Genomic DNA, 23,067 nt, shown 5'->3' on the forward strand with positions numbered 1-23,067 from the left:
GCTAATGATAGTCTTACTGCCGTGCTTTTTCTTTTGTGTCAAAAATGTATCAATTCCTACAGGTGCAGATTTGTAAAACAAGTAATAAGCAAAAGAGATTTCAGCAGCAAATATCCAAGATGACCTGAACACCCCATGGGTTCATCTAAAATAATAAAAATGTAGTAAAAAATTTACACCAGTGTCTCATGCATGTGCTTGTACCTAATTACTCTTTTTTTTTTTTAAATTTTATGTGAAAGACAATATAAAGAAACTGAGTTTCTTGTAGTGAGAAGGTCCTTGATTAATTCTAATTGATGAAACAGCTAGTACATTTCTATTTTGTCCTTTCATAGACACAAAACACTAAATTCTATTGTAACACCCAGCAATCTAAAGAGCTCTGCAGCTGATGCCTCCCACCAATCTGTGATCAATAACTGAAACGGATAATAATTTCTAAAGAGGAACTAGCTTTATATTGGTTTACAGTATCTAGGTTATTCCTACATCTATGTTCCAAATTAATTATAACATTACCATTCCTGTCTCAGCAAACAACGGCAGTTCTTCAGAGAAGCATATGGCTTACTGGGGGAAGAAGCAGTATCCTTATTTTCACTAATATTTACCTCAGTTGCTGTCAACGTACAGCTCTTAGTCCACAAACAAACTGCAATCCAGGAATTTTGCTCACGAATTTTTTAAGGCTGAGCATGTTTCTTAGCCTGATTGCTAAAATGCCTACATGCACCATTGAACTTTAATGAGACACATAAATGAGAAACAGAATTCTAAGACCCTGATTTAACCAGTGAGGTCAATGAATGTTTTCTGATTTATACATTTTTTAAAAAAATCAGAAATGGAAATCTTCTTGGAAAAAAGAAAGTCAACGAATCTACTTTCTATTTAGTTTGTTTTTTAAAATCTGTTTTTGTACAAAAAGATATCTGTGAGAATCCATGGGGAAAATACATTTAAACTAATTCCTGCTAATAAGCTGTGTTTGTGCCTGAGTTACTCAAATGTTGTATCATTTTAACCCTACTAAACCCAAAAGATATAAAATTAGAGTACCATCGTACAATGACATAGTCCGTAGTTTTATTGTATTTTGCATCTTCCATTTCTAGTAATGAGTGAAATGAAAAACCATGGAATCATAGAATGGTTGAGTCCCATGGAGCCTCTGAAAATCATTGGTCCAAGTCCCCTGCTCAAACAGGGTCACCTAGAGACCATTGCCCAGGACCATGTCCAGATGGCTTTTGAAGATCTCCAGGAAGGGAGACCCTACAACCTCTCTGGGCAACCTTTGCCAGTGCTTGGTCATCCTCATAGTAAAAAAGTGCTTCCTGATGCACAGATGTAACTTCTTGTGTTTAATTTGTGCCCATTGCTTCTTTTCCTGTCACTGGGCAAAACTGAAAAGAACCTGGCTCCATTTTCTTGACACCCTCTCTTCAGGTATACATTGGTAAGATCTGCCCTGAGCCTTCCCTTTTCTAGGCTAAACAGTACCAGCTGTAGAATATATATGCAAATAAATATATTTGTTTCTTTACTATTTTCAAATAAAATGTTCAATACAAACCCAAAGTTTTCTCAACAAATCTGCATCCATTTAAATTCATTTTGACAAGCAAAACACAACTTGGACAATTGTATGCAATTCCAAATGCAAACTAATGTTAATTTTGACCCCACCAAATGACCTTCCTACAAGAATACGTGTCAAATTGTGAGTTTGAAGTCACTGAAAAAGAACAAATAAGCAGTCAATAGTGTTTCTCTCCCATGAAACAAACAAACAAACAAACAAAAAACCACTACCATCATTGCAAAGCAATGGCATTAAAATGTCAGAGGAAAATACAGTTTTTCAGAATGATGTGTCACTCCAAGGTCTGTGCTCCCACTTCCAGCAGTGGAAGTGACTCAGCACTCACTTCCAGATTCCCAGTGAAGATGGAATTCCAAACACATTCATCATGATGAGAACATTTCTCTCTAATCTCATTTAATTCTTTCTCTAGCTCTGGAAAAACCAAGTAATAATTTTATTTTAATTTCAGTGGGAGATAAGTCAGGTTTTGGCACTACAGAAATATATACATATTAATAATTCCATTAAAAATTTTATATGTTACTTTAAAAATTTTGCTTCCAAGATGTACTTATGAAGATTTTTAGGGGAATTGCATAGAATATAATTTCAAAATTGAACTCTTTTTTCACAGGTTGAATCATTCCTGATAGCACTTTCCAAAGCTGTTGACTTTCGAGTTTCCCATCTGTCTAGCATTACTTAGTAATACTTTATTATGCCATGTTACATGACATTCAATCAGAAAAGATGATATAGTGATCGAAGATGATACAGTGGTTGCCTGACAAATCTTTACTAAATTTGAGATCTGAGTATTAATTTTTTCTACTTCTATTGACTAGTTAAGCACATTGTGATGTTACTAACTGAGCAGAGCAAAGAATAATCTCACTTTTGTAGTATGGAAACAAAATAAAGCTTTCTTATGCCTAAACTACTAAACCATAAGAAAACTACAGTTACCTTCTAGTCCCAGCCTCTTCCCCTTTTGTCTGTTCTCTCTGTTTCTTTAGTTTTGGTCACACTATAATGTCCTTAAGAGGTTTGCAACACTAGCACAGTAGAGTTCATTTACTCACAGTTTCACCCCGCTGTCCTGGATGCCCAGGCAAGCCATCTTTTCCAGGTGGCCCCTGAAATTGTAAAATACATAAATAATTTCTTAGACATCCTTAATACTGAAAAAAGCATATGATTAGCTGTAAAAATCTCTGTTGTCTCTCACTCTCTCTCTGTTATAAAAATAACAATCATATGGGTGAAAAAATCATAGGTGGTCTGATGCTTTTGTACTTCATGTGAGCAGAAGCACACTAAAAGAGCAATATGACTACTTCGGGCTGCAGCTCAAATGTGTAACATATGTGTCTGCTACTAATGAATGTCTCCTTCCTCTTCATTTTTTCCTCAATTGATCAGCTGTTAAAAGGAAATATACACTAGCAGAGTAGTATTTTGCTTAAACTCAGCTTGTCACCTGGACTTTGACATCAACATACTAGAGAATTTCCAGTTTAATATGTTATGCTGAATCGACATGAGCTGCCGTGATGATGACTCATCTACCATTTTAAATATGAGTGAGTTCTTGTCTTAGCCTTAAAGCTCCACAAGCATGGGGGAAATTTTCCTATCAGTAGGAAAACATTTCTTAAATAAACCTTCAAACATTACCTGCAAAATCATTATATGAAAAATAACACTCTCATTATTATACCTACTTATTTTAGAATATACTTACTGGAGGTCCTTTTGGTCCAGGAAATCCAACAGGTCCCTGAGGCCCTTGTGGTCCCTAGTATAAGGGCAACCAAACAGGCAAAGTTTTACTCCAACTGCCATGACACTTAAAAGTTTGCTTCAATTATAAAATATATGAACTCTGTAGATAATATATGGTTGTAAGTCTAAAGTCTTATCTACATTGCCATGAATATTGGTAGCAACAATTCACTTGCATAGACTGAAAGTAAGACTAGCTCTGTAGGAATGCAGTAAGAAAAAAGAAAAATTACTTATATGAAGTATGTCTGTGTTTAACCCCTGAAATTATGCTTAATAAAGTAGGAGTTAGCTGTGAGTAAGAAACATTGTTTTCTATGTTGCATAAAGCATAGGAATTCATTCATGCTCTGGTGGTCTATTAACTGAATCCAACATTCATCATTGGTAGTTCTTTCACTCTAATAATATTTCAAGCTATTTAGATAACAGTTCAAATTTCCAAATAGAATAAGCTTTCCATAGTTACCAGAGACGAAGGACAACATTCATGATTTCATGAATAGTAGTTGAAATAAATGAAAAAAATATGATGTATGACAATTTTATTTATGTAGTTTTGTATATACATATATATATGGAGAGAAAATTTTCATGCAGCATGGCTTTACAAATCTTGTGAAAGATGATCATACGAGTTAGTACATTGTATATGTGTATTTACAAGCATATATGTGTAATATGTACACAGGCCTACATGTCCACATAAATCTGTGGTCATATATATTTACACAAATTGCTGTCTTACATGACTGTTTCTAAAGTTGTCGCCAAACAAGACAGAGGCAAACTTTTAAAATTCATTGCTGACATGTTGAAAGTGACTGTCAGCTTATTAAAAGATTTTGTCCTTTTTAGTTTTTAGTGTGCAAAATCAGAGTAGCAACCTGAAAAGCCCTATTTATTCTACATGGTCCCAAAGCAGAGAGCCATGTACCCTAGTCATACAGCGCAAGCCTTATCCTACTCTACTTGATATACGATGTGTGGTTTTGCTACAGCATCAGCTGTCAAAATATGTTAGTAAATTTTGTTTGAAGTTTGATGCAAAAGACCTGAAGCAGGAGGTCACGTCTCCCAAATTATGCTACTCTTTAGCTCCTCTGATAAAGTGCTGGCTGTTTCCAAGTTCCATAAGCCTCATTCATTAGAGCCCAGGCTCACAGCCAGAGCATGGCAGCCTCCTGCACTACATGAAGCAGTATGCGAATGTAACCGAGGGAGAGGTCCCTTTTGCCCAACCTGGAGATTTTGTCCTTAAGTGAATCTTATTCTAGGGTAGACCTTGATTAGACTCTAATAATAAATCTGAGTCAACTGAGAAGTGCTAAGCAAAGCGGGAAATCCTTGTGACCTTACTGCACTATCTTTCTCATAAATTCTCTACGTATTTTGACTCTCACATCTTGAGGCTTTTTAATGAAAGATTTACATACTTTTTATTGACAGTATGGCTTGCAGATTTCAAGCTACTACACTGATGGATTATGTGAGAAAAAGCACTAGAATATTAACAGCATGTTATTAAAGTTACTTTTTTTTTTTTTTCACGGAGTTTCATTTTAGCAGTAGCCACACAGAATGGATTATATAATATTTACATGTCTGGTACCTGGAATAGTCTCAGCTGAGTAGAAATGCCAGTTTTATTTCTTGGCTGACATTCACCCCTATTGGGAAGCAAATAGATACCTCACATGTATTACACAAGTGACATAATATGTGGTGTTCTGTGGTACCTCATCTCTTTGCTCTAATCAATTTCTCTCTGGGATGCTTTCATCTTGGATTGATCTGCTCATTGTTTCAACACCTGTTGGAGTTGTTAGCAAACCCCTGCTTCAGCTCTGCTCTTCAGCTCCTGGTAGCCTGCCTCAGATGTTCCTCCTCAGCGTAAAATAATGTACAGTTCCTTTTACGGACTATGCCTTGTTCTTATATCCAGCACGCTACTTAACTTATTACTCGTTTGAATCCCAGTTTCCTGCCCCGGCATCTCTCTTCCTTGCCACATCATTCCTGTTTCACCCAAACTTTGCTACCCACATTCCACTTGAAACACTGTCATTTGCCTGATATACAGGTACAAACCTGATCTATTAATATCAATTTTCTATTTCCTGCTGTGTGATGGTCTGACTGCATATTGGGTTTGTGTATTGATGAATAACAGAGTAGCAAGCAGAAAACTATTTTAACAAGCACAATAGGCTTTCTCAAGCATGCAGAAAGTAGTTTGAAGGGAATTCTTAGAACAACAAAAAAAAATCAGCTGTTTCAGCAAAGAATCTTCTCAAGATGGCTTGAATGATTTGTAAAAACAAGTATCATGCTACGGTAAATAAGCTATTCTTAAGAGCATAGACTGATAGTCCAACTGTAATTTGCATGGATATAATGCAAAGCGTGTATGAATTCTCTGTGCCCTATTTATACAAAACTGAGCTACAGATAGAAGAAGCTTTCAGCAAACTTGAGCTTCCCCATTCCTAACTTTGTGAAAAGCAGTATCATTAGAACTGATGTTTTGCCAGTTCTGGTTACTGTGGTCCAAGAAGGGTAAATACATAAGAAGGAAAACTAAAAATAAACCAACTCTCCCACACCCAAACCGTACTCCTATACAGTGGGGAAAGACATGCATATAAATAGCTTTCACATACCCTTTCACCTGGTGGGCCAGGAGGACCGTCATTGCCTGCAGTACCCTAGAAAGAAAAAATAGTATGTTCAAAGGTTAAACCTCTATTTTCTTTAAAAGAAACAGCCTGCAGCCGACTTACATTGTGTGGCTGACAATTACCTTTGGACCTGGTTTGCCAGTTGGACCTCTTGGACCTCTTGAGCCTCTTGGACCCTGTCAATTAAAAAAAAAAAAAAAAAAAAGATACATTTAGTGATAATTGTTGAATTCTGTAATGACTTCAGATCAAAATAATTCTTCACAGTATAGTAGAGGCAATTAATATAGAAAAGCCTCGAAGTTGCAAAACAAAAGTACATACTGTTGGTCCTCGTTGTCCCCTTGGGCCTGGTTTGCCATGTAATCCCTGTAAAGAAAAGTTCACAGAAATCATCTTAGCGAACCCCATATTTGAGAGATAATGTTTTCTACTGAAGTGGGGGTAAAGTGCAACTCTCTTATGTTTAAACATTATTTTAAGTATCTACTTCTCATTTTAATTTACAGAACCATGGCCCTCTATAAAATTGTCTTTCTGAGTTCATTGAGACTTGTAGTCAAACACACTAAATTTGCCTTGGAGACAGATTCTGTCATAGGCATTAGAACATTTTAAACTATTTTAAGATAATAGAGAAGATGCCACACAACAGAGTACCTCTGCAATAGTCTAAAGGACTTGGCATAATTTCCAATGTAGTAATAGCCTTGAAGACAGAATTCCCATTTTCCCATGAACAGTTCCACAGGCTAATGTTGAAAACAAAGGGTAATCCTCTCTCTTCATATATATGTATGTATGAAGAGAGAGGAGATATATATATATAAAAAACAGAAATAGGGACTGTAATACCTACCAGGATTCTGCACATTTGCACAGAGGTAATACAGAAGTTGTCAGAATGTTAGCCATTAATTTTTTTGCTGCAGTATACCCCCTAATCTTACTGAACAGATTCCTTTCTTTAGGCTCGGTGTTAGGTTAATATTGCTGTGCATTCTAATGAAAGGAAGCTTAACATTCAACAGTATTATTCAGGTAGAAAAAAAACTTGATGACTGGTACTTTCTATTCTCTGTGGTAAACACAACAGCAACAGTAAAGCAGCAGAGACGTTCTAGCATAAAGCTTGGTCTTATTGAAAATGAATTAAATGCACACAGCTGTTTTCTTGAGGTGTTCTTGGTTTTGTGTGTTTTTTTTTCTTTTTTTTTTTTTTTACATTGATCTTATTTACTTATTAAAATAAAAATTATGTGTTGTTCTTATAATGCTACATAGCTAGTGAACTTCTCAGGGACAATTACTGTCTTATTACCAGTGTGTGGTAGAATATCACAGAATGATTTGCTGTTAAGCAAGACTCATAATACTTCACATTACAAAAACAAAACAAAACAAAAAAAACACAACATACATTTATTGTTGTCTTATTGATGATCAGCATAATACCAAAGTATATTTGCAATTCAGTATTAATTAGGTCATTAGAACCCTAGCTGAATTAAAAACTTTATGAAAGCCTGATAATGGATCAATATAATTATATTTTCATAATTTTAAGTTTGTTCTTTGATGTGTTATCATTTTTCTTTTTTTCTTTTTTTTTAATTAAATCTGATATCCTGATTACCAGTCATGTCCCATTTTGTCCAACAAGGATGACCTGAACATTGTTATACTGCTTTGCTGTCCATAACAACATATCCTAGCTAAAATAACACAAGAAAAATCTAAAGCATACATAAATAATGCAATTGGATTTCATGTATTTTATCTAAAAATCATGAATTCCTGCTTGTTTTCATGTGCAAATTAAAATGGCTTCTTAAGAACAATAATGATATACATTACTTCAGTTTGACTTAAAGCCTTGTTAAGCTGATCGTTTCTATGACCCATCCTCTCACTTCTGTTAATTTTATCAGGTTTCTAACAACATGTTCTGCTATATTCAGTTAAGCTTTAGAGACAACACTACAGTTTTCTTTCAAATCTGCATTTCATTTTTAGTTAGAAGAATACACCTAACAGATTTTCCCTCACCAGCTTCCAATAAACAAAGCAACAAAATCTGTCATTTTGCATCTATTTGTTAATAGCATATGTTCTTCATGTTGTCTGGTATGCATTGTTGTTTTTTTTTTAAAGCTCAGCCTATAAAAAAATTGTGGTAAATCAGAATGCTTATGAAATACATGTTGAATTTCCTTGAGGGTAAATTGCATGGTAGTATGTTAATTCACGGGATACAGGAAAACAGTCCTTGCAAGATCACTCAGCTATACTCTTAAATCACATGCTCAAAGGTGATTTCTTTTCTCTTTCCAACGTATAATTACGGTAGCATACCCAACAAGAAAGTGTCTCAGTTCCTGTATGCTTAGATTAATACCTTGAAGAGTGAGAAGTAGTGTCTCAGTATGTCCTGTTTTACATAACTGTAGAGATTCATCTTAAGAGTGAAAAGCCTGTTTTTATAGTTCCTTAGATAACAGAATCATAGAATATCTCGAGTTGGAAGGGACCCATAAGGATCATCAAGTCCAACTCCAATAGCTTATACCTCTATTTTTCACTGACTTCCCATAGCACTGAGTACAAAAAGATAATTGTCATGAAATTAAGAATTATCATACCCTTGCACCTTTCTCTCCATTGGCACCCGGAAATCCTGGGAAACCAGTTGAGCCCTAAATAAAAAATCAATACAAATATCAGAAAATATCAAAAACAAAACTGTAGTATAACCAGCATTTAATTCATATGTAAAACACACCTCCAAAACGATGAACATTTTACATCATGTCAAATTTGCAAGCGTGGCAGCTCTGATGAATAGCTGCAAATTAACTTACTGTAATGCCTCAAGTTCAGAATGCATTAAGAAACATCAATGCATAGAATGGACATTATTTGTCATATTAGACAATCTTCATTAAATCTGCATCAGTTTTTAACGGTAGGAAAGAAAAGATCATTAACAGCCCACTAGAAATAACTGTATCATAACAAAGAGAAATAAACAAGGCCTTGCTACCTCACAGTACAATAATTCTCTTACAAAATAACTGCATTCAAAGCAATTGCAAAGTGTTGCCACATCTCAACAGTGGTTCTTTATTCACTTTACTGAGCTGTAAATGACCTCGAGTGGTTTATTCACTGTAAACTGACCAGTTTCATTTAACTGATGCAATTTTTACATGTGTTTATATGCTCTTCTGGTAAGCAGAATTTATGGGGAGATCATCTGACTTGATTCTATGTATAGAAGCTTCTCCCAGAAGTTATTCCTTCTTCTCCTTTTTCTTCCCTTTCCTCCTGCTTACTGCCCACTTAACCTGAACAGTACCATTTTCTTCTTGATTTATGGTATACAGGTCCAAAGGAAGAGCAGATGGGTTACCTGCCAATGTGTTAATTTGTCATAAGGGAGTTGGGGTCAAAGAGGAGATAAACTTAATAAAAAAAATACTTCCAAGCTACAGAAGATGAAAAATCAAAGCAGTGTTTGGTTTGGTCAGACACTAAAACTACTGGACAGACTCCCTGCTGTGATATCGCATTTATATCTATACAGCTTGTTATTAAAATTGTGGTGGCAAGTAAAATGTATATGACAAAAATTTCAATCTTATGTCACATGAATCATTCCAATTATCCATTAATGAACTTGGGGGCAGTACAACTTCATTGACAGTGACTCTAATGAAAACCTGACTGATACTCTTTTTTTCTGTTTTTTTTTTTTATTTTTAATTCTTCACCACTTACAACTTGAAGAGTGAATGAAATTGTGAAAATCCTACTCCATAAAGCCCAAGTATGTTTATAATTAAAAGGCTGGGGGAAGAAACAAATCAAATGATCAGACATTAATAGGCATGATTAGGATGTAAATATCTTACATACAAAGTACTTTCTCCAATTGTGCTAATCAAAAGGGACTGGCAGGATTAAAAAATGTTGTGAAAGTTATCAGATAATGGCAGTACTCAATGAACAAGAAGAAAGAAGAAAAATAATGAAAAACAAGTAAATTACAAAAAAAAAAGAGTAGTGTGAACCTTCTCAACAATATTGGGACAGAATTTCTTATTTCCTTTACCTAGCTAATAAGCTTTTCTGCTGTTTCTTTTTTTCCTATCTTCCTTATATTAATTTTAACTGGACTGTGAATAAGTTTCAAAACAATTCTCCAGCAAGTTGATGCATTGTAGCTGCTATTACTTTTTCCTGTGTTTAAGTGTCAAGTTAGATGAGCAAACAGTGAATGCAGTTTGAGAACCAGATTCAATTTTAATCCAATGAAAATGTAATATAATGCTGTTCTTGAGCAAGTCTTTGCTGAAAAAAAGAATCAGTCAAATTTTATTTGAAGTGTTACATCAGTTTTGTTCTTAGAACTGAATAATGTAAAATGTCTTTGATCTTAGACTTTTCGAAAGACAGTTCTCTAAAGGAGAGCAAAAAGAGACTGAAATCTGAGACATTTCAACTAAGAAGTAGGAGGGGAAAAACCCACGCTTGTCAAGGTGAATAGTCTCCATACGTACTTTCCATAGATGGTTTTGATATTTTTCATTAACACAAATGTGTTCAGTGAATAAGCATTCTTCAGATAGTTAATTTACTTGAGAGAAAAAGGCTATAATATAGTCAAGAGTCAGAAAAACCCTTTGCTTAGCCAGACAGGAAATTGTAGTTCTGCCAAAAAAATCGTATTTTCAAATTGGAAGATAAAAATACATCCCAAACTAGGAGAAAATTGAGGATTTTATTGCAGGTGATTGTTTGGTTGTGTGGAAGGGGTAAGAAATTATTCTACTTGTGATATTGCTCTAGATGACTCGTCTTTCAGACAGTCTGGAGATGCAATGTCTCATGGCCTTATGTCAGGAATTGTCTGTAAAATTATGTTTTTATTCCATTTTTTCTTTCTCATTAATCTCAGAAAGAGACTTTGCAATTACTTTAGCATGCTCATTTCCTAAAGCTGTGTTAGGACAACCTTTTCAAAAACATGTTTCATAAAAATATGTTTCAAAAATATAAACCTTCAATTAAACCAGAAGCCATCTATTTTAACTTTTTTTTTTTTTTTCTGTTGCAATCAAACACAGAAGATAACTGAAGGATAGATATAGGCACATGAATAAAATAAGGGTTGGGTTTTGTCATGTTTGTCTTAACAAAAACAAAAGGAAAATGTAATGAAAATTGTAAATTGTATGGATGTTCCAAAGAAATATGGCTTACTCTGTGGAAGAAGCAGTAATGACACAAATGGAATCCTTGTACCACATGGAAAATTGACATCACCATCAGCATCCATTTCACGGTCAATACAATGCTTATTCTCTTTCAAACATAAAGGCAGTTCCTTCTTTCTCAACATCATCTAATGTATGCCAGCCTGATGCTGACACAAAACACAACTCATGAAAGGATGACAAAAGTTTGAAGGTAGCATATTTAATAGGAAAGTTAGTGTTCCTTGAAGATCCTGCCTTAGGGACCCAACATTTTAAAAGATTTTACTTCAGATCATGATTGTCAAGAAAGGAAATGTGAAAAACAGCATAAGATTTACAATTCATTTAAAGCGCACCTTTGGACCTTGTCTGCCTGGATATCCTGGCAATCCCGGCACACCAAGCTTACCCTGCAATAAAAACACAGTGTTAAATTTTAATTTATCATCCTCCTTAGTGGTTCAGCAAACCTTTATGGAAAGTATTTTTTCCACAACCTAGAGTGATGGCACTTTATAAAATATAATATTCAATGAAATCAATTTCTCGTTTTAACTATTAATCACCAGTGGGCTTAGTTCCTCAAATCTAAATAAAAATCCCACTCCAGTTAATGAGGTCAGCAAAGCCAGTACCTCTAAGATGTGGGGCTAAGGTCATTAAACTATTAATATTCTGTACGAAATCAGGGCATTGTTATATTGTAAATGAGAAGAAGTTCTTTTTACTTTATACTGTGTGATGGCTACATTGTTTTTCATAGTTGTTTTTTTTTTTTTGTCCAAATAGGCATTTGAAGAATCAACCATTTTTTTTGAAAAATTCTAAGCTGTGTGACTATTTGTGACTATGATAAATCATACTCCACTGACTATTTGCTGATGATAGATTTATCAACAAACATGACCACTTTCCTATGTTCAAAAAGGACAACAGGACGAGCAGTCTGATCAACGCTGACATTACTGATTCCTAGAAATGAAATACAGTACCCCATGGAGTTGATCTCTTAAGATGTCTAGGGGATGATTGATGGTTTGCCACTTTCAAAGGTAGGGAAAGGGAAAGCAGTTTCAGTCTTTGAGAGATGGGAACTCTAGGGATGAATTTGAGTCTTCTAAACACAGACCATGTTCCAGGCTGTCACATTTTGGAGAAGATTTCAATGGAAAATATATGATTATACTATATAATATGGTACTCAGCAGTAACCTTAGATAATGGAAAAGAGGAAGCAGGTACCTGGATGCGGAAGGGAATTTGTGAAAATAAACATGCTTATTCTTAAAAAATAGAGCACATGAATAAAAATGTCCATTTTCATATTCATGTAAACCCACAGGTCTGGCTGGTACGTTATTAAAGAAGAATTCTTTCCTCAATTTACAAAAATAATTATAATGCTGCCACACTGTGCACTGTGCCACACTGAAACAAGTTGCATGCCATACAATGATTAAAATCTTTTGCAGCATGACACTGCAGCAAACCTTGCTAAATTCAGTGAAAATTTTGTGCCTCATTTTATGATTGAGCAAGGCTCAGTTGCCTAGGTTTTGAGTGTGGATATGGATGTTTTTTTAAGCTCCTTCCTGACATGTTGCTCATTCTTTTGACACTGTACTTGGCATTTCCTTGACTCAGACAATGCTGCCCTAACCTGCTTGGGAAAGCTTTCTTATCACAGGACCAGCTGAATGTAGAGAGTAAAAGACCACTGTAGTACTTTAATTACCAGGGAAGGGTAGTACCTTTGCATGAAACAAGTCATTGGAAATGAGAAGGGAATAGGACACTGATAGTTGCTGTTACAGGCACTTCCCTAATACTGTGAGGAAATCTAAGAATTCACAAATCTCTCTCTCTCACACTTTTTTGAAGGACAGTATACATATGTCTGAAATTTCTTTCTTGTTTTATTTTAATCATTCTTTCCCAGGTTTCCAAAATGGCACACTTTCTTTTCAGATGCTCTCACCCAGCGAAATATATATGAATTCCTCATCTTCCTTTCCTACTCTATATCCATCCCTAGTGTTTTTTGTTGAGGTTAGGATTCTACAGGGATTTTTACTTATCTGTGTGTTTGTTGCCTCCTGTATTTTATTTCCCTATCCTTTATTCAGTCTTCTCTTTAAATAGCACCTTTCACTTTTGCCAAGCTTGTTTGGGATTTCTATTGAGGATATGTTTTCTGTTTAAACCAATCTTAATGACACAATTTGCTTTCATATGACTGAATATTAGTTCACTCTCCTGCAGCACCTTTATTCCTCCTTTGTACCCAACTATTTCCTCTGAATCATATTTTTCGTAGTTGGTGTGCACTGTGTGTAATTTAGGACAAGAAATTTCCAGCCTTGTGTCAATGAGGTGTTACAATGTTGTTTTTTATACTTGCAAAAAATGATTCCCAATACCTGTTCAAATGTGAACTCCGGTGACCTGCTGTAGTAGTGTTTCATAAAAACTACTGTTAGATAGCCTAAGATCTTGCAGATCTGGATGTTTGTCTTCTTAGTGATGACAATCATGGGCTGCATCTATGTTATGAGGCAATGACATGTTTATGTTGATAACTGGCTACTGACCTTTTCCCCAGCGGGACCAGCAGCACCTGGGTCCCCAGATGGACCTGCTCGACCTTTTGGACCTTCTGGACCATCTTCTCCTCGTGGACCGGGCTGACCAACTTCTCCCTAAAATACAACACTATATAAATATGGAGCAATTGACTGTGTGCATATAGTAGCAAGACTACCTACAATTACTTGAAAATAAACGTTTATTAAACATAAACGGAGATTAGGAAAATACCACTACTTATGTTCATTATATAAATGCAAATGTATAAAGGCACCAAATATTACTCGCACAACTGTTAGAGGCCAGTGTCCTTGTCTGAAGAGAGCTCATTCTGGAAATTGCATTCTTATTTTTACTTCACTAAATTCTTGTGAAGGCACTCTGACAATCCACATATGAAAAATTTTTGGATCTAAGAATTTTTATCGTTACCATCATCACAGTTATTTATATATACAGATTAACAGATACAAGCCACTAGCCTCTTGTGATAATTTTTTTTTAAACTTCTGAAACTCTTCCTATGAAAGGAAGTGTCCATCGTATAAAATAAAATAGGTACATTTGTATTATACATTATAATGTATTTGTATACATTGTATAAAATAAAGTACATTTTGCCAGAGATTTACTAGATACTAGGTTGGAATGGAAACCTCTTATTCTGCATAGATTAATCTTCCTCAGGCAAATAGTGGAGGATCTTGGAATCTTGAAAAAGAGACTCCCTAGGAAGAGGCTTAGTGCAAATGATATCCAAAATTGACACTCTTCCTCTTTATAACTGTGCCATTGTTAATTCAGAAGAACTAGATCTGTGGCTTATATCTGTGCATGCACAAGGAATAGGAACAACGTAAGCTAAAAGCTTTTACTTTATTTTCAGTGTAAATTTACTTGTTCCCTTCAGTGATCATTTCAAAATAATATTTACACATTTTAAGATCCTAAGGGACATGAATAAATGCTTACCCGATCACCTTTAAGGCCCATGTCACCTTTAAATCCTGGGAAACCATCTTCACCCTAAAGAGGGCAGAAATAAATGTAATAAGACTTTTAGTAATAAAGAGCTGTTTTTGTTGTTGCTGTTTGTTTTCTGCAGACAAAATAAGAGAATACATTTACTACAGATTCAAATAATTTGCTTAGATAGAGTGAGAACATAAGAAAATTCTAATATGGCTATTCCAATGTTAGAGAGAGTACATAAGTACATTATACAAAATGACTTTTTAGTTTGAAAATTCCTAATAGCAGCTGTTTAAAGCTGTTTAAAACTTTTTGAAAGGTTTTTTAAAGACAGACAAAATAATTCTTCAGTTTTATCATGAATTATCTTATAAAATCATTTCTTAACTCCTAAACATTTTTGGATTACCACCCTTTTTAATAAGGCCATCGATTTAATTAAATAAAAAAAATGGTGACAAATTATTCAGTGTTTTTCTTTTCAATAGCAGAACCTCCCTTTTAATTAACTTTTCTTTTAGACGTGTCTTTATAGTGTCATGAAAGGAATCAAAGAATTGGCTGGTAATGGAATCTTAATTAAAAATTAAGACATATTAATGGTCGTAACCACTAAAAGAAGAAGTAGTCTCTATACAGTTGTTGGGTGTCTGGCAACACAGCCCTGCCTACTCTCATTGGCTGATGTAATGGAAAGAAAGTGGATAAAACAATGGACATTAAGACTGAATTTATATACAGTGGCAAAACTAGGTGAACATTATTTTTTATTCTTAATGTGAATTACTTATTTACTACCTAATAAGGTCTGGCAGAGAATTTACTCCGGGTATTTTAATAGGTCCCCACAATGAAGTATAAGCAGACAGTACTTGTACAAGTTTAATTTATACCTGTATGAGTTATTTCAGATACAAACAGAAATCTCCAGAGTTGTTCAGTTTAGTTGTGCACAACTTAGCCTAGCATATTTGATCAGCTTTTAGTTCAGTCCTCCTTAATTTAACTCATCATACAGCCATTGCTCCAATATCATGGGATCATAGAACGGTTTGGGTTGGAAGGGACATTAAAGACCATCTAGTTCCACCCCCAACCCTGCCATGGGCAGGGACACCTCCCACTGGACCATACCAGGTTGCCCAAAGCTCCATCCAACCTGACCTTGAACACTTCCAGGGATGAGGCATCCAAAACCTCCATGGGCAACCTGTTCCAGTGCCTCACCAACCCCATAGTGAAGAATTTCTTCCTCACTTCTAATCTAAACCTACCTTTTAGCCAGACAACAAAAGATTACTGACAGTGCCTTTTTATCTGATGTTTAGTTATTATCCTGGGAGCAAAGTTCTTTGTGATGAATGAGCATTTAGTAAAATGTTTTACTGTTTTTTTATACAATGAAGTAATATTGCTGACTTTGAATCTGAGTAACATTTGGACTGTCAATAAAGCCAGGAAAGTGCAATATCGTGATCCAAATGTTATTGAAATAAACAAACAAGAAAGGCTTTGTATTTCATCCTCATTTCAAAAAAGTGTAATGCATTTTGTGCTCCTGGGCCCAGAATATTTTTCTGGGCCCAGGAGCACAAAATATTTTTGTCTTCTCCTTGGTCAGGGAGACTCAATTGTGAAAGCTTGCAAGGCTAAAGCCAGAAGTAGCCATGCAGAATGCAATAAATAACCCTAGAAAGAGGTATTTAGATTTAAAATAGATTTGCTGTGGTGATAAACAGCTCAAAATAGGTGGTGAGATATTAATATTATAAATAAACAAACAAAAAAAAACATACACTAGCAAATCTACTTTCTCAAAAGTATGCGTTCATGAAAAAAAAAAAAGATACCACATCATGAGTCACTGAAAAAAAAAAGAGACTAAAAACATTCTACAAGCAGGTTTCATGTGCTTTGTAGATGGTGAAAATAATCTTTACAAGGTCATCCTAAATTGCATAAATTAAAACTCTAGGGTGGTCCTTCTCAAAATTTACTGAGAGGTGAAAAAGAGCGTAGAACGTGAAAAAAAATCTTCAGTTGTAAAAGCTGCTCCCAGTTATGGCCATGGACAGTACTAATTATATGAGAACACTTTGCAGCATATCAGTGAGAAATGACCATCTTCCAACCGCTGACCAAATGGCTGCCAAATGAACTGAAACTCTTCATCTTTCACAGTGAGGTTCCAGCCATTGAGATGTACATAGGTTGATTTTACTCCATGTAGGAGGAGAGAACTGAATGCTCTGTTTCTTCATTATTGTTAACACACACACACACAAAAAAAAAAGCTAAAGAGTTCCAGTCACATCTACTGATCATAAAGAGATGGACCTCCTCTGATATCCCTGGGGCCATTTAAGACCTACAGAAGCTTTCCTGACTGATCAGTTTATTTATTTCTGTCTCTTACAATACTTTCTGATGAGTAATAATATCTGAGTAATTTCAGTAAAAAAAAGCCTCTGTGTAACTGCCATTTACAGCATTGTGAGAACCATCTATGAAATAATTTGTGCGACCTTTTGAGGCGTTCAGGAGAGTTCAATGTCTTACTGCAATTGTGAGATCAATTTTTAGGAACACATCAATGTAGTGGAGATTATGCTAATCAGCACTCATTGATACACATACATATATATGCACACATCTATTTAGCTTATTTGTATGTGAGTCCTGTATTTTTTCCTAGCTGGTTTTTAATCAATCAGTAAGGCACAAGTTGCTTTTTTCAAGTGTCTAGTCTCCATAGGTATTAAACACGCTCCTCTTTTTTAGATTAGATTTAATAAGCAACTCTAAAATGAGCATGCAGGCTGGACAAACTGTGGTGCAGGAAAGCCTGAAAATGTACAGCATCTCTTGGCATCTGAGCCTGAAAGACAGATCTCTCGTGTTCAGATCAAGAGTTTTTGGCAAGAGTTAGTTTTCTGATTTAGAAATATAGTTATAAAGATATACGCAATAGCCACAAGGTAAATTTGCCTGTGAGCACAGGAGGTATGACTGATGGTGTCTGTTATGTCACTGATTCTGAGGGCTGAGGAAATTGGGAATTTAAACTCTATACTGGCTGTAGTTTCAGCCACTTCAGGCCATCAGAAGTCAGTAGAGATGGCAGCACCGGGTGTTTACTATAGTAGGTGCGTTTGCTCTGTGTAAAGAAGTAATGGTATCAGGGAGATGTAAAAGCTTTCTTCACACTTATATATCTGCATTTGATTGGGGCTGTCGATCAATAAGGCAAAGACCTTGGTCAAAAATACCTGGAACCTAGAAAGCTTTTGGAAAATTTGGGTACAAAATATTTAAAATCTAGCATACAGCCGTATCAAACAGTTAGAATGACACTGTTGTTACCACAAATCTCTCTAACAAGCTTCTCAGCATCCACATCTATATAAATAACATCTATCAATAAGGCAGAGAATCTCTAATTTTGTACTTAAAAGCAGCTTAGAGAGAAATCATTTAAACTGGTGCCAAGAGGATCCAAACCCATTTTAACAACTGAATATTTTATATTTATATTGTACCAGCATAAATAATCATAGAGGTCACTGATTTATGAACTGGGCTTGGTATGTCCTTAGGCTGAGGCAAAAATAAACCCACTGCTGCAAGAGAAAACACACAGCAGTGAAGGAGACAGAAAACACTGCAGTGAAGTAAAGAACAGAAGAAGAGAAAGGAATTATGAGTTGTCATAGATTTACCTTTTCACCTTTGGATCCCTTGAGTCCACGGACACCATCAGCTCCCTAAAGATAGAATATAAAGAATTACCCACATGTATATAATCAAAAAGGGCTGGGGGAGGAATCCAGCAATTAAATCTTACCTTTACACCCCTAGGACCTGGATAGCCAATTGGACCCTGAGGACCTGGAGGCCCCTAAAATAGATCGGAGCAAAGAACCTTTGTTTGTACAGTAGTTGGTTAACAAGTACTTCTCAGCCTAATCCTTGTTCTTTCACTATACTGCAGCAGTCGTGTGTGAGACACCAAAATAACACTGGGTTGATAGACTTTTCAGGCTGCCTGACATAAAGAAAAGTCACGTCATCACAAAGTAGTCTTCAATATCAATATAAAACTATTAATAGATTTATGAACTTGGTTCTACTTGTATATTTGGGAAATTTCTATCCACAACACAAATAGTCTGAAACAATGGTAATTTGAGAATGTGCAAAAAAAAACCAACAAACAAACCAATCACCACCACCACCACAAAAAAGATGCCGATTAGACAGCTAATGGTGTCTTACTGGACAAAATCTATATTTTAATTATGATGATGGCAAGTCAAAAGTACAAACCAAAATAATAATAATAATAATAAAAATCATGTTGTCTGGAAAAAAAAAAAAAAAGCTTACAAACCTGACAATTAGAAGGCTCACAGTACTTAATAATATTGACTGGTATTTGGATGTTGTTAATTACTGTTTGCTGAGTATTTAAAAGATGCTTAATTTGGATACTATGCAATTGCTGGTGGCGTCTAAAGGAACTGAGTTCTTTAAGCTATGAAAGCAAGGAAGCTTGGAAATGTTCAGATCTGCCTGAGGCTGAGCTGCTTTGTTGATTCTTTGATGTTGGAGATGGACACACAGCACGGTCTTCCCCTAATAATAAGGTCTTCTGCTTTCCAACTGTGTCTTTTCACACACAAAAAAAATTAGGCCCTTAATGTCTCTGAGAAATAACAGTTCTTTGCAAATTTGGTTGAAATTTATCAGCAAATTCAAAAGGTATAAGGAAGAACTGACATGGTCGTATATATATATATATATATATATATATATATACACACACACTTTCAAAACATAAATGATTTGTGTAAGCTTTATTTTCTTAAGAAATGGAGATAAAATCTAGAAGGCTGTAGCAAACAGCATTCTGGACAAAAATTAATATGCTAGTGTCAGTGGAACTGTACTTTCTGAAATGTCCTATTCATTCATTCATTCATTCATCCTGTCTATCTAGAATAGGTATCCTGTTATTACTGTCATTGAAATCAGTACTGCAACTAAAATCAGCTTTACAGAGCCCCAAGACTCTTTGATGCTTCATTACATTAAAGGAATTACTTCTCACTGCCACTGACTTTAAGGTAGCCTAAAAAAAAATATAGTTTATATGCACGCATTTTTAAATTTCCAAAAAACAAGGGTCTGAAGAGTCCTAGCAGCTACTGTACACTACAGAATTGTAAAGTCAAACTATTTACAAGTTATCCATGTGACATGTAAGCAACTTCTATTGATTACCATTCTGTCAACTCCATAATCAGTTCTACTTTAAAAGAGTAATGTCTATGCTCATATTAGTAATCTCCTTTAGAATATAGTTAATATGTTTGCACACAGATATTCTGCATGTGTCATGGGTTTTCTGTTATCTTCTTGAATAGTTCTTTGAGTAACAGGTGTACCATAAACCAGAAAAAATGCTATGTAAATAAACAGAAAAGTTTTGAAACTCACCAATGCACCTTTCTCTCCAGACTGACCCTCTTTGCCAGGATGCCCCTAGTTTAAAAGAAATGTATCTGGTTTGGAAAATAATCATTTTGGCAAATGACATTTCATTATAAAAACACAGTTATTTAAACACTTGAATTTCAAGTCACTAAACACAGTTTCAATATTTCTTATCTGGAAAAGCTGGAAAATAGTTAACATGATTTTTTAGCAATATTGTGATCACTCCTTTTGTCTAGTTAATGTTTCAAGAGGCTTTTAATGCAAGACACATTCAAATTTGATTCTGAAACAAGTAAGGTGATTAATACTAAAGCATGAACGTATTCCTAAAACACTTTTAAAAAGTTATGGGAATTATTGCAGAAGCCAATAGAAGGTTGATCTACTTTTAACATTCTATGCTACTTTCAATGTCTTTGCTTTAAATTGTGACTTGTTTTTAACATAAAATGTTTATTTCTTGGGAATCCTTTTTCTATCTATGTTGATTGGTCTTATTAGAAGAGAATAGTAAATCTCTTGTTTTGCCAGATGTGCTCCCAAATAATACGTAGCTATTAACTAAAACCATTCATGTCTTAGTCTTGTTTACATCCCATAATGTTTTTGGTGTGTCAAATATGATATGATTTTGATGTGGCTGCTAATCTTATATAACAAATCCCTATTGCTTATATTCAATTTACTGGTTTGGAAAACAGTTTAACGTATGTAGTTTATTAAAAGAATCATAAAATAAAAAGTATTCGATACCTGCTTAGCACTGATTTTTAATTTTCCTTTAAAAAGTTTGTCTTACTAACATTGAATATTTGTTATTTGTTTTTTAAAGCATACATGTGTCAATGGTTTAATCCACATCTCCTTGAAGATACTTTTTTGTGCACAAAATTTCATATCCTCATCCAGTAGCAGAGGTCTCAATAACATTAAATAACTCAAGAACTGCTGCTGTTTCTGAGCACATTTGTATCCCTGTAGATTTCTAATAATTCTGGTATAATATACCACTTCTAACAATGTCTGTCCTTCAAAATAGAATGACATCTCCTTACATAGAAGTGAAGTGAAAAGAAATAACATAGCAAGAATTTACCTATCTTCTGAAAAAATGCCTTTGAGCTTTCAACTGATTAACACAGATATAGGATCAGATACAAAGCTCACAGCCATCAGGAAGGTACTGCTCATTTCCTTCAATCACAAGTATAATTCTATGGTTGTAAAGAGGTGTGTCATTTAGAATGGACTTAGTTTAACCTACCTCCCTTGCATTTCCTTGGAACAAACCTACTTGTTCATGAATGAGATAATTTTGGGTAGGTGTATCAAGTATTGCTGTGATGGAGTTAATTTTCTTCATAGCTGTCCATATGGAGTTGTGTTTTGGATTTGTGGCTAAAACAGTGTTGAGAACACACCAGTCTTTTGACTATTGCTGAGCAATGCGTGCACAGCATGGGAGATTTCACTTTTTACCACTCAGCCCCTAGCAAGTAGGCTTGTGGTGGGCAAGAAACTGGTGGGTGACACAGATGGAATAGCTGTTCTGAACTGGCCAAATCCCACCATCAGGGACCACATTTTAAAAGCCCACAGCCATCTTTAGCAGCAGCCGCAAAAAAATAATTCTAAAAGTTTTAGTAGTACAAACAATACAGTGTTTAGATGCATTTTATAATGCTGTTGCCAACTAGGATTACTGGTCCTCTTATTCTATATTTTCTTTTTGCAACACAGATATTGTTATATATTATTTGGTAGGACTATTTAGACATTCAAGGGATGAAATATTCAGTTACTTACAGGAGGTCCATCGGAACCAGGAAGGCCAGGCAGGCCAGGCTTGCCTTGAGGTCCCTAAATGCAGTAAAAGAGACACATCTTAAGATTGATAGTGAACATTCTATCATTTGCTAGGATGATAGAGGATCATTCTAGTTGAGGACTGAAGTTAGGCAACCAGCAAACTAATGTAGGTCATTTTAGTATTTCAATCTCTTTTAAAACAGCTGGCAAATCCACCCTAGATGTAGAGTAGCTAAAGAAAACGTGGAGAGTAACCGAGATGTAGAGTAAAAGACGTAGAATAGCTAAGGAAAAGAAAAACAGTCAAGGAAAAAAGGAAAACAAAATCTATATTCAATACATTTATAATTATAAGAGCAAAGGATATAAAATGTAGTTACACCTAAAATCAAAGAAGAATCAAGCAAAAAGGGGAGAAAAGTAAAGCTAGTTTAGAATTCAACAGTGACTTTTTTGAAATTGACAGAAGACATATTTCAAAGTACAGACACATGTACAAGCAGATCAGGAAAAAAAATACATGAAGTGACACTACAGCTATGCCAATTACACCAGAGTTATGTCAAAATATAATCCTTGTAAAATGAGAACAGAATCAACCATTAGTAGATAAAAAACTTTGTTATAAAAAAGAGCAATAAAAATAATTTTCACAGCTTGCTGTGAAATTAATCGACACACAAGTATACAATGTTTAATAACGTAGATAGGGTTCTGAATCTAATGAAGGAAACAATAACCCAAAATAAAGGGAGGAAATTATGCTTCTGAAAAAGTATAAATGAGAGGAAAGCCAGGTCTCCACTGTTATTTATTTACTTGATGATTTCAGGAAGATTTACTCATTTTGAGATCTTAGGTTACTATGCTTTAAAACACAGCA

The 23,067-nt window shown here is 34.9% G+C and overlaps 1 protein-coding gene across 4 annotated transcripts in view; it reads right to left on the reverse strand.

The window, feature by feature from the left end:
* Positions 1-23,067, reverse strand: part of COL11A1 (collagen type XI alpha 1 chain) — a 139,836-nt gene that overhangs the window by 46,253 nt on the left and 70,516 nt on the right. For all 4 annotated transcript variants that reach the window (XM_083846303.1, XM_083846306.1, XM_083846304.1 and 1 more), the window contains 13 exons: positions 22,182-22,235; positions 20,376-20,420; positions 18,721-18,774; positions 18,596-18,640; positions 14,877-14,930; positions 13,910-14,017; positions 11,675-11,728; positions 8,700-8,753; positions 6,382-6,426; positions 6,180-6,233; positions 6,040-6,084; positions 3,336-3,389; positions 2,674-2,727 (listed from right to left, as the gene is read on the reverse strand). In XM_083846303.1, coding sequence (XP_083702429.1) covers positions 2,674-2,727; positions 3,336-3,389; positions 6,040-6,084; positions 6,180-6,233; positions 6,382-6,426; positions 8,700-8,753; positions 11,675-11,728; positions 13,910-14,017; positions 14,877-14,930; positions 18,596-18,640; positions 18,721-18,774; positions 20,376-20,420; positions 22,182-22,235 — 720 coding nt within the window. The remainder of the gene's footprint in view (positions 1-2,673; positions 2,728-3,335; positions 3,390-6,039; positions 6,085-6,179; positions 6,234-6,381; positions 6,427-8,699; positions 8,754-11,674; positions 11,729-13,909; positions 14,018-14,876; positions 14,931-18,595; positions 18,641-18,720; positions 18,775-20,375; positions 20,421-22,181; positions 22,236-23,067) is intronic.

Source organism: Anser anser, assembly GCF_964211835.1.
Source record: "Anser anser genome assembly, chromosome: 8".
In the NCBI taxonomy this organism is placed as follows: Eukaryota; Metazoa; Chordata; class Aves; order Anseriformes; family Anatidae; genus Anser; species Anser anser.